The 12,407-nt window shown below is 40.1% G+C and overlaps 1 protein-coding gene across 1 annotated transcript in view; it reads right to left on the bottom strand.

Moving 5' to 3' along the window:
* fer1l4 (fer-1 like family member 4) overlaps positions 1 to 12,407 on the bottom strand; it is a 37,240-nt gene that overhangs the window by 2,304 nt on the left and 22,529 nt on the right. The window contains exons 33-48 of the mRNA XM_038280814.1: positions 10,323 to 10,435; positions 10,067 to 10,183; positions 8,983 to 9,022; positions 8,563 to 8,663; positions 6,747 to 6,881; positions 6,544 to 6,663; positions 6,276 to 6,403; positions 6,023 to 6,193; positions 4,920 to 5,074; positions 3,543 to 3,724; positions 3,360 to 3,445; positions 3,173 to 3,271; positions 2,945 to 3,062; positions 2,545 to 2,668; positions 419 to 720; positions 63 to 163 (exon numbers count right to left, since the gene is read on the bottom strand). Coding sequence (XP_038136742.1) covers positions 63 to 163; positions 419 to 720; positions 2,545 to 2,668; positions 2,945 to 3,062; positions 3,173 to 3,271; positions 3,360 to 3,445; positions 3,543 to 3,724; positions 4,920 to 5,074; positions 6,023 to 6,193; positions 6,276 to 6,403; positions 6,544 to 6,663; positions 6,747 to 6,881; positions 8,563 to 8,663; positions 8,983 to 9,022; positions 10,067 to 10,183; positions 10,323 to 10,435 — 2,092 coding nt within the window. The remainder of the gene's footprint in view (positions 1 to 62; positions 164 to 418; positions 721 to 2,544; positions 2,669 to 2,944; positions 3,063 to 3,172; positions 3,272 to 3,359; positions 3,446 to 3,542; positions 3,725 to 4,919; positions 5,075 to 6,022; positions 6,194 to 6,275; positions 6,404 to 6,543; positions 6,664 to 6,746; positions 6,882 to 8,562; positions 8,664 to 8,982; positions 9,023 to 10,066; positions 10,184 to 10,322; positions 10,436 to 12,407) is intronic.

Genomic DNA, 12,407 nt, shown 5'->3' with positions numbered 1-12,407 from the left:
AATATGATCATCTGGCATTAATATTTATATCATGACCCTGTCCTTGTGCGATGGCAAGTTACTTTGGTTTTTCCAGGGGTTCTGGCTCCTTGCGTCCTCTCCCCACAGGGTTCGCCTCCGCCTGTTCCAAAGCCACCAGCTGAAGCTCCGCCTCCACCTTTCCCTTCATAGAAACGATCGGAGCATTTTAGATGATCAGATATCAGTGTTACAGATGTATTGCATCATCATCAAACATCAGCCATAAGGTCAGTCTGTTGAAGACCTACAGTAGTATCAAGAAAGCTATCAGATGATCACCCCTCTGATTTAAAAATGAAAAATCAGCTCCTCTGTATTCAAGGTCAAATGAATAAGAAAATAAAACACTTATTTTTGCTGCCACCCAAGAAAAAGTAATGATGAGTATTTTTTGTACCATTAACAAGTAAGTGTTGCCCAAACTGTCTGTGTACTGGATGTCTTCTTCTCTCATCTGGCTTCTTTTGTCCTTTGTCTTTTTCTTCTTGTATCCCTTCTTCTTGGCTCTCCGTTTCTCTTTCTCCTCCTTCTCGAAATCCTCAGGCGTCTTCAAGCGGACCAACGGCCACCAACCCTTCATTTTTTTAGCACGAAAGATGGAGAAGCGGGGACTGGCCTGGTCCTTCGCCATTTCAATTGTGCACTTACTGGACGTCTTCGCCGGCCGCACCATGCTGCTTAGAGAAAGCTCTACGGACCCTGAACAAAAAATTAATGAGGCAAAAGATGAGAATATAAGCAGACTGAAACTGATTTTTTCATTAAATTCAAGACTTAATATGTAAAAAATATCTCTTAAGAATTTACAAATGACTGGTTAATACAAACATGTTCCATTACAATCCAAATTCAGTTGATGTTTCTCTCTTTGACAAGCTTTCAGATCAATGTTTTAGCCAAAAAGTTTTGAAGCCAAAATGATTTTTTAGAAGGAAATCTGCATGTTTAAAAAATACAGACACAGATGGCTCTGAATGTTAAGCAGTCTGCTTCAGTAAAGACACAAGTTTCTAATCATTCGTTCCTGTGTGTCTGACGGGGAGGGGAATTAAAAATTATGTAACATATTATGTCACTAATTTATAGAAGTAATTCATGAATCTCTATTGTTTTTTGAGAATAGAAATCAAATCTCTGCATCATGAAATAAATCGCCAAGCTTTTCTGGCCTGTATTGAATTTGACCTGAATTTAAGATTTCCGTAAGGATTTAGGACGCAGGCAGAGGTTTGAAAATGTACATTACTCAATGCCAAAATATCAACATGATATATTTGACATGTCTTGTTATACCTAAAATGTTGAGGAAGTATTTTGTAAAATATCCTACATGCGGGGACTTCAAGGTACATATGGGAACATTCACCTGGGTCCCCATGTGGTAAAGTTCAGTTCTTTGAGTTGGGGTTAGGACTAAGGTGTGAATTCAGTTTAGGTTAGGCTTAGGCGTATGTTTGTTAAAGCTACAGTGTGTAACTTTTAGCTACATCTAGCGGTCAGACTGCAGACTGCAGCAACATGAACATCTCCCCCTCACCGCTTCTCCCCCCCAACAGTACGGCGAGCGTTACGGAACAAAATGTCTTCCACGACGTCTGCATCACCTACCTTCTCAAATGATGAGGTTTGTTTACATAGATAATTTTACAGATAGTATTTCTTTAGTCTGTGTAGGGTATAGATTTCATGTAGACTTAAGATAATAAATATACACGTTATTTTTTTCTTCATCGTTGTGACGTTTTGGCGATCTCGCAATCGCTAGTTTGTTGGCTCTGCGCTGCCGTAGCTCAAAGATGTCTGCCTCCATGGCTGCGAGACCCGCTCCTATGTAATTATAAATAACGAATTCTAAGGCAACGCAAATATTAAGGTTAAGAGGCTGAGCTCGTAGATGGTGATAAATAACATAGTTATGTATAATATATTACATTTCTGACTGTATATCCCTGTAATTATTACACACTGTAGCTTTAATAGGGTTAGGGTTTGGGTTAAGCCATATAATGGCCTGTACTTATATAGCGCTTTTTCAAGTCAGAGGACTTGACCAAAGTGCTTTACACTACATTTAGCCCTTCACCCATTCACACACATGCTGATAGTGGCAAGCTACATTGTAGCCACAGCTGCCCTGGGGCTCACTGACAGAAGCGACGCTGCCGTACACTGGCACCTCCAGTCCTCCAACCACCATCAGTAGGCAGTGCACAACAACACCGAAAGCTGTAGCCATGGCTTGAACCAACAACCCTCTGCTCAAAAGGCAAACTCCTTCAGCCAACTCCACTGTCACCCTATATAAAATCAATGCAAGTCAATGAAATATCCCCATATGTCACGTGTGGAAATTTTTTTAAGAAGTCCAGAAACTCATCGGCTTTGTATTTCTCTTGGAGCAGAATCATTCAGATTTTGTTTGCTGTCTTGCTTTTTGTTAATGTTAAACTCTTGGGAATGTTCTACCTTCATTTATGGATGATTAAGGTGGACAGCAAAGAACATCTGCCTCTTCAGTCTCACCTAGAAAGTCGTTGGCTGAGATGCGATCATAGTCCCACACCTGCAGTGTCAGAACCGCCGGCTGGCGAAACTCAGACTCCTCCAAGGAAAAGATGGACTCCTTCTTTTTATACACCACCTCTTTCTAGAAAGATGGACATGAATTTTATTTCAGCATTTTGAATTTTTCTTAAAATACATATTTTAAAAAGCAAATTAAGATACTTTTGCAACCACTTTGGTTCCAGAATCATCCATATTATCTGTTTGTGACAGAAGGTTGCGCAACATCTTCAGAATCAATCAACCAACATGTATAGTAAATGATCAGTCTGTTTTTGATTGTTAAAGCCAGAGGACTTCAAGATACAAGGAATATACCAGCTTTAAAGTACAGACCTCATGACTTCAAAGCATATACCTCAGTGGGAAGGTAGTCAAATCGGAAAACAAATCTCCAGTTGAAGTTTCCTTCCCCGGTCAGAGAGTTAAAGTGGACATCAGTTTCCTGTTTGTCTCCATCCAACCCTTTTATCCAGCTACAAACAAATAAACAATAAATAAAATTTGCTTATGATTGGTCAGACCATGTAAAGTTGCGCTGACTTTTCCAGGGTTAGGATTAGTTAACTTGAAGGGTAAGTCTAACCCTTTAACATAGATGTCTGAGGATGGGTCGCCTGTGAAAGGGTTGACATCATCCAGAAACACATCATCAGTGTTCCAGATGATCACACGCAGCTCATACCTGTCATTATCAGAGCAAAACACAAACATGAACTATTGTACTACACTTTCAACCCCCTTAAATTTCTTCAAGTTGTGTTTCCTCCTACTGTTCAGGTAGGCGGGGTTTTATATCCACAGCGGGCGGAGCTGGGATATCAGTGGGAAACATGTCCACCCACATATGAAGATAACCCTGCAATGTAAAAATATAAACAAACATTACTGATGGCAGCCATTTACACCATATGCAGCGACTTGCTATTAATTTTGGCCAGTGGATGTTTTTGGACCTGGGGGAGTCCTGGATTGTCCTGGTTCTGCAGAGACCGGATCTCCACATGCTCAGGAACCAGACGAACGGCTCCAGGGAGGAACTCAGTCATCTCCTCCCAGCGCCGCAGCACATGCAGAGATGCGTGCTCCTCTATCTCTGCCTCTTCCTCTGGAGAGCGCTCGTTCTTCTTCAGCAGACCTTAAAACAACAAAGTTTCTATTAGAGCTGCACCAAGCATGATTAGAAATCCAGCTTCTTATATCATCATATGTAACACATTTGTGAGAGAGATGGAAGCATGAAAAAAAGGAAACTATTAAATTCACTGAAAAAGATAGACCTGGGATGACTTGGGTATGAAAAATCTGACACCATCAATAATTCAGCCTTTTTTATCTTTGCAATTAGCCATTGAATTGAAATTTTCCTTGGCACTTACAGCACATGGGAAGCATGATGGAGCCTTGCTTAGGTACCCAGAGAAACCATAGAACATTAGAGACCTTATGGTATTCCCTGTATGCAAAAGTTCAGCTTTCCAGCCATTAGGTCACTTTTATGCTGCTGTCAAAAGTGACTGGGAGCATTTTTGACAGCTACTGAATAATTGCTGAATATCTAGATGGGTAAAAGTAAATTCCAGCTACAGGTCAACTAAAGTACTGTCTCAAGGGGCAAATGGACACCAGACTCCTTAGGTAGTATCCATCCATTTTCCATCACACTTATCCCAAGCAGGATCACTGGTGCCGATCTCCAGGCAAGAGGGGGTTCCACCCTGGACAGGTCACCAGTCCATTGCAGGGCAACACAGAGACAAACAGGACAAACAACCATTCACACCTAAAGAGAATTTAGAGAAGTCATTTAACCTAACAGTCATGTTTTTGGACTGTGGAAGAAAGCCAGAGTACCTGCAGAGAACACATGCACGCTCAGGGAGAACATGCAAACTCCTGTAGAAAGACCCCGGGCCAGGAACCAAACCCGGAACCTTCTTGCTGCAAGACAGCAGTGCTACCCACTGCGACACTGAACAGCCCTCCTTAGATAGTATTCTAGCAAAAATAACTGAAAACCATAAACAAGGTTCAAAAGGTGTGATTACTTTTCAATGCATCATTTCATATGAAACCTCTGGAAGGATAAGCTATGCCTAAACATCATTAAAACATTAGATCTCCTTTCAGCTAGATTACGATGTATTTATTTATTGCATTTTTTTTCTTTAAAAAATCAAGACACAAAGAATAATCTGAATCTGCATCTGGCATAGAGTTGCTTTTAGCTGCCTCTCTCAGATTTAATCTTCAAGTACGTTTGACAATCAGGACCTAAAATCTCTTCTTTACTGACTGATATCTGTCTCTTCTAGTTGTACACTCTTTCTCACCTTCAGGTATTGCGTCTGGAGGTATTTTGAAGATCATGTTGAGGACTTTGACTTCTGATGTTCTGTACTCTGGAGATGGGATGCCGTTCTTCCTGCAGAGCTCAGCCAAGATTGTCGATGGTTTCTTTGCATCACGCCACTTATTGTAACCATCGCTTTGGAGGCAGAAAGAGAGGCACACTTAAAATGATTCACAGACATCTGCAGACTGCATTGCACATGTTTAGTTTTGGTATAAACTTTTTTATCATAACACATACTGTAGGTTGAACATTTTCATGTAATTTCAGTTTAAAAAAAGGACAGTAATTTTGTCAATGAAGGACCACAACGTGAACATATACATATATCTAATATTCACTGCAGTTCTATAGTGGCACAGAATAAATTATTTTGCAACTAGTCAAATTCTTATCATAATGTAATTTGTAATCATAGTTCTAGATAGATAGATAGATAGATAGATAGATAGATAGATAGATAGATAGATAGATAGATAGATAGATAGATAGATAGATAGATAGATAGATAGATAGATAGATAGATAGATAGATAGATAGATAGATAGATAGATAGATAGATAGATAGATAGATAGATAGATAGATAGATAGATAGATAGATGACAGAACAGACAAAACATGATAAGAATGAAAAATTCCCAAAGCAACATTCAAAGACTGATGTTTTAAGGACAAACATGTAATTTCTGTAATGCTAGTTTTACATCTGGATTTCAGAAAAACATGATTTTCTTAAGTAACTCATAAAAAGATGGTGATGTTTATATAGCAGTATTAATACTGGTATTAATATGGCTTAATGCTAACTGTTATAATTACCAGTGTCATTTTTTGAATTACTTTGCAACTTTAGTGTAAAATTTTTTAGTCTTCTCGCCAACATTAGTGTTTTATCATCTATATTTTCTGGGGCACTAATTCCAAGGTGATTTTGAAATACTGAGATACTAATCGACTGAAGAGTTGAAGTGCTGTTGGTGGTCATCTCACTTAAATGGAGAACCTATGCCTTCCTTTGTACTAATGTGCTGCTGATGGTGAGTTGTTGGAGTGCAAACACGATACTACAAAGCGGTACCAACGTGTCATAGTAAAGAGCGAGACCGCAGGAGGCCCGATGGCGGCTGTAGAACCGGTTCTCCAAATCAATTCGAGTCTCTCCAATAACATCATCAGATCCAACCAGATCATGATCCATGACTGTTATGACCAACTCAGTCTCCAGGGGGAAGGACACAGTGAGCTCAAACACCCTGAAATACAGAGGTGGTTTTTCAGACAGGCTTTAAGAGATGAAAGGTGAAAAAAACTGGGAGATTAAAAAAAACAACTTACTCTCCAAAAATCGGGTTGAGCTGTTTGGGGATGTATCTTTCTTTAGAGTCCTGACTCTGATCTCCCACCTTTACAACAATGTAGGGGTCAGCTTTACCGTTAGGGTCGGTGGGAGCCAGGCTGGAGGCCTGTAGGACGACATTGGATTAGTAGTTGTTGAGAAGAAAACAAGCTGGTGGAAAAATAAATAATATGACAAAGGCAAACTTGTTTGTTTTAAATGCAAACTGTGCTTCAGAGAGAGAGAGAGACAAAAACAGCCCACTACCTTCACAATGTAAACTCTGACTAAGACTTTGACAGGTGAATTTTTAGGGACTCCATTAGTGATCTGACATGTGGTGTCATCTCTGTCCTCTGGATCGATGGGATAAACCAGGAAGGAACCCTGTGGAATAGGAGCGGAGACAATAACAAACCTCTTCACAGAAACACAGATATAGATAAACAGAGAGCTGCTTCAAGCTCTACCTTGTATTTTCCCATCAGCCTCTCCTCTTCATCCTCCTCATCATCCTCAGTGATGGCTCGGCCTTTGAACAGGGGGAAAACCTTCAGCCAGTCCTGAAACTCACTGAACTCCGATTCCAGATCGCTTTCATACAGCTGAAGACAAACAGACATTTATTCCAGTTTTCATCTGCTGTCTGTCAGCAGCATCATTTATAAACTCCTAGGATTTTCATTTAAATATTCAGTCTCATACTTAATCCAGATATTTCAGTGTTTATAACATTATCAGAGCATCTTCCATAAACTCTCCAAGTGGGTTTGTTTCACTATGTTCTCAAGGCACCAGTTATGACTGTTTCACTTTTTGTAGCACATGGTTTCTTCAACTAAACGATCCATTAATGTCATTTTTACACCAGCTCTAATTGGCCTGGCTGCACTCAGTGATGAAAACATATATTTAAACATTTCCATTGTTAGTTGTTCAGTACTGACTTTTTTTCAGACCTACTCAGGAGAAGGTATGATCAGAGCCAAAAAAGATCAGTTCTGTAAAAAACAATAATGGTTTCATGATCTTGGCTCTAATGGCTAGGTTTGGCTCCTTTTTAAATTCTGCTTAGCTCCATCCAGCGCTCATTGTCTGTCATTTGATCCACCTGTTCCTGCTTCTATTTAAGCCTGTCTGTTCCCAGCCATTGGTACCAGATTATTTGAGCCTAGTGTGAGAGATTTCTAGCTATTTGTGAGTTTCTGATTTCAGTGATCCTGACTAGTTTCTCTCCCTGGACTTCTGAGTTTTGGCTGCCCCTGTTCTGCTCTTTTGGCTGATCAATTTTCGGACTATTTCCTGGATTCTGCCTGCTAACTGCCTTTGAGCTGTCTTCATACACTGGCTTGGACATCCCTTTGGTGCCTCTTCAGACTTCTGATCTTCTGGCCTGGAAACCTGCTCCTACTACAGCACTGGTTCTGGATTCTCCCTACTGATACTTCTGCTCTTTCACATCTGTTGGCTTCTGCTCATCACCCTGCTCAGCTTCTTTCCATGAACTGTTAAGGCCACACCCTCTGCATGCAGTGGAGAACCAATCAGTCTGGATTCAACTCCTTCATCTAGGCTCAGACTTAACCCATAACCAGGTTAGTGACTTACCTGCCAATTATCGTGGCCCCGTTTTATTTTCATAGTCACTAACTTGAGTTTTCACTTCTACAGAGGATCCAGTGAACCTGTCCCTGCTGTTGAGCCACTGTGTGCAGGGCAAATATTAAATGCTTGTTTTGATAAAAATCTGATCTGTCTGCTTGAGTTCTGGGTTCTATGTTCTGAGCTTCTGACAGATGGAAATGTTTAAAAATCTGGTGTGGTGCAGTGGAACCAAGCCCTGTGGAGCCGGTGGAGAACGGGCAACATATATCTGGAAGCAGTGAACAGTAGTGATCAGCTATCCTCTAGTAGAGGTCAATGTCTTTCTAATGGACATATTTCCAGGCAGCTGTTTCTACATGGAGTTTAAAAATATATTTCTAAGTTTAATATACATATTTGAATGGCTGATAGTTGACTTACCTTCTTTTTGTCTTCTAACTTAGTAATGGTAAAAACAATAATCAAAAACTGTAAATAATTAAAATTTTCTCTGCTAGTAATTTCTATGATGATTATGAGAACAAAATGAAATCCAGATAAAAATTGTATTTACTTAAGCTTTGCCTGATTCATATTAATCCAGTTAAATGTTTTAATCAAAATACTGGAGTGGTGAAAGTCATTTATAGCTCAAAGCAATCTACTCTATTTGTTTTACATACTGAGTAGTTGTTTTCCCACCTTTAATGTGGCAATCTTCTTGCGTTTAGGGGGCTCAATCTCAACATCATCAACCTCTTCCTCCTCTTCTTCAATATTTGCCATGGTCAGATTTACTCCATCTATTGAAAGTCGAAAATGTGTTTAGTCATCTTTAGTCATCTTTTATTCAACTGAGGATAATACATGTTATTGTTAACAAAAATGTCCCTAGTAGGACATATGTACTCACATTACTGGAAGCAATCAAAACTCAACCAAATGATGCATTTTAATTTAGATTTTGTATTTATAGGGAATACGGTTCATTTTAAAACCTAAGTTTTTGCACAACATGCTTTAACCAACCTCTTTCGGGTAATGGGGAAGTGGCTCAAAGGGTTATGTTTCTGATATAAAGTTGGATGATCGAGGAAATAATATCACTAAGTTAACCTGTACCTGTCTCTGCTTCATCCTCCATCTCTTCTCTCTCTGCAGCCTGCAAACATAAAAAGAAAATATTTCTAATTGATTGAAAGATGCATAACTTATCTCTGTTATTCTCATCTGTGTCAGAGATTCATAAATCAATAAAAAGGGAAAGAAAAACGAAAAATGGTAAACCACCCAGAAACTAAGTGTAGCTCTTTTCCAGCAGTGTAAGAGAAAAATAACCATATATTGGGATATTCTGCCTTACTAGAAATATATAGGTGTATAACTATAAACCTTCGATTCCCAGTTCGGGGGCTTTCTGCTTGGAATTTGCATGTTCTCCTCGTGCGTGCATGTGTCTAAATTCTCCTTATGTTATGGTTCTTCCGTTTTGGACTTTGGACTCAGTTTTCAGTTTGCTATGTAATTTTTGTCTTGTTGATCTTTGGTTTATTTTCCATTATATGTTATATTTAAGCAGTCTAGAGTTAATCTCTGTTGCCCTGTTGTGCCTGCCTCCTCTCCCTTAGCTCCCTTCTAGTCACTTCTATCCACACCTGTTCCATATCAGCTGATAACCCTAGTCTTTGTTCTGTCTCCCATATATACTCTCCCTGTGCAGTTCTTGAGTGCTGGTTTCTTCTTGTTGTTACTTGGCTCCCCATGTGTGTTTTCCACTGATGTCTCCTGGTTTTTTTGTTTCCTGCATTTTGTTCTATGATTTTATTTGTTGCATTTTGGATTTAATTAAACCTGCAAGAACTCATCTCTGCCTACCTCATCTCTGAGTCCTAAACCTATATATATATATATATATATATATATATATATATATATATATATATATATATATATATATATATATATATATATATATATATATATATATATATATATATATATATATATATATATATATATATATATATATATATATATACATTTTCCCATTTCACATTTTTCATTCTTGTACTGCTTAGTTTATGCATTTAACATAAACCTCAAATGAAGATTGTGTTTTTAATGCAAGACAATGTTAAAACCACTGAGGTAGTATTGGTATTGGTAAAGGATAGAGGAAGTCCACTTCGATAAATCTGTGTCTCACCTGCTTCTGTTGCTCCTCCACTGAGGCGTAGTACTTGGACCACCAGTCCAGCTCTTCTTTCTCTGGAGCCTCCTCCTCTAGCTCCTCCACCTTCTTTTTCAGCTTTTTCAGTGGAGCCTGAAGGCGGTTATTCATGTAAACCACAAAAAGTCAGCAAGCATGTTTCTTTATCTATTTATGGGCTGTTAGAATATAGCTCAGCTTTCAGGGTTTCATTTTTGTATCCTCATAATCAGAAGGAGATTAATGTACTCACTTTCACTATCTTCATAGGGTTAATAGGAATTTTTGACTGTTTGACTGGTAAACTGCTGAGTCCCATGTTCTTCACTGACGTCAAGGGGTCGACCTTCATTGGATTCTGCCTTACTAGAGATAAGCACATAAAAAAACATCTCTGTAAGAGGCTAAGAGTTATGTGCTATGGAGAAGCATCACTCTTCATCAAATCAGCTTAAAATTTAGCTTCTTAGGAAAGCAAAGGTATGTTTGTAAGTTAGCAGTAAGCAGGGGCAGACAAGGCGTCAGCCGTTTCAGCACTGGACAGTACCACCCCAGGTTAAATTAGGTTCAGCACTGGACAGTGCCTGTGGTGACTGCACAGCAGGGGCAGACAAGTTAATTGTTTTGGCTGAGGGCTTCTGGGGGGCTGCACATCACTCAACCTGTGAAACCTGTCCATCAAATTCTTTCAAATATTTCAGAATTTAACCCTTTGCCATTAGCCAGCACTTCAGACAGGAGCCTAACTCCTTCAACAGCGCCCATACGAGGCTCCTTAGGTTCAGCACTGGACAGGGCCTGTGGTGACTGCACAGCAGTGTCAGACAAGATGCCAGCCATTTCAGCACTGGACAGTACCACCGCAGGTTAAACCAGGTTTAGCACTGGACAGGGCCGGCTCGCAAAGTCCCACCGCTGTACCAGGGCTCCGGCTCGCAAAGTTTTCTAAGTCCCACCGCTGTACCAGGGCTCCGGCTCGCAAAGTTTTCTAAGTCCCACTGCTGTACCAGGGCTCCTGCTCTGAAAGTTTTCTAAGTCCCACTGCTGTACCAGGGCTCCTGCTCTGAAAGTTTTCTAAGTCCCACTGCTGTACCAGGGCTCCTGCTCTGAAATTTTTCTAAGTCCCACCGCTGTACCAGGACACCCAGGTTAAATCAGGTTAAGCACTGGACAGGGCCTGTGGTGACTGCACCGCAGGGGCGACAAGGCGCCAGCCATTTCAGCACTGGACAGTACCACCCCAGGTTTAATCAGGTTCAGCACTGGACAGGGCCTGTGGTAGAGTCCTGCACGGGTCGAGTTTTACCAACCTGCACCCGCCCGAACCCGTTAGGATGACTACCGAACCCGACCCGTCACCCGCGGATATCTTCAATTCAAATCCGAACCCGACCCGACCCGTTGATATTTAACCCGCAACCCGACCCGTTAACACATCAAGTAATAGGCTATAGTACGCTGCGCTGCAGAAAAGCGCCATTAACACTGCAGCAGACGTGTCTGCACTGACTGTGGCCTTTTTGGAGGGAAGCCCACAGTGCCGGCAGGGCTTTAAGCTACAACAAGGGCGACCCCAGTGCCTGATTAATATAACATTTCTGATGTCCATAACAACACATGCATTAAAAAAAAATCACCAATTACGACGTCAATATTCATCTGTACAATAGTGGCTAATCACTGCTCGGAGTGGCAGTGATTACTGAATTGTTTCAATTATTGATTTATCCAATTTACTGCTATCAGCTTTTAAATTCTAGTTTCTGTTATGTTTTTCTTTTGCTATTCAGTTTTGCTTTGCTCTTTGTTTTATAGGTTTTCTTATTTTGTTGTGTTCCTGGGGTTTTTCTTAGTAACTGTCTCAGTCTTGGTACTGTTATATTTTCTTTTTAATGTTCAGTTTTGCTTTACTCCTTGTTTTCTAGTGTTAGTGTTTTTATTTTTATTTTGCTGTGTTCTCTGGTTTATTCTTAGTTACTGTTTCAGTCTTGGCTCTGTTATGTTTTTGTTTTGAGTGTTCCGTTTTGCTTTACTCCATGTTTTATAGTCTTAGTGGTTTAATTCTTATTTTGTTTTTTTCTGGTTCTAAGGTTTTTATTTGTTGCCCTCTGCTGCCCTCTTAAGTTCTCCTTTTTTTCTTTAGCTCCTTTCTTGTTTCTGCTCTGCTCACACCTGCTCCTAATCTGCTCGTTAACCCTCTCTTTGTGTCAGTCTCCTACAAATACTCTGTCTGTTCTGTTCTTCTTTGCTGGGTCCTCGTCTAACCTCCTCCTACTCCGTCTCTCTGAGCCTTCCTCTTCTAGATTGAATCCCCCCTGATGTCTCCATGGTTTCTGGT

This window comes from Cyprinodon tularosa, unplaced genomic scaffold, assembly GCF_016077235.1.
Source record: "Cyprinodon tularosa strain WSP-4 unplaced genomic scaffold, ASM1607723v1 ctg165, whole genome shotgun sequence".
NCBI lineage: Eukaryota > Metazoa > Chordata > Actinopteri > Cyprinodontiformes > Cyprinodontidae > Cyprinodon > Cyprinodon tularosa.
Note: the sequence above shows the minus strand (reverse complement) of the source record. Positions and strands in the feature narration are given on the sequence as shown.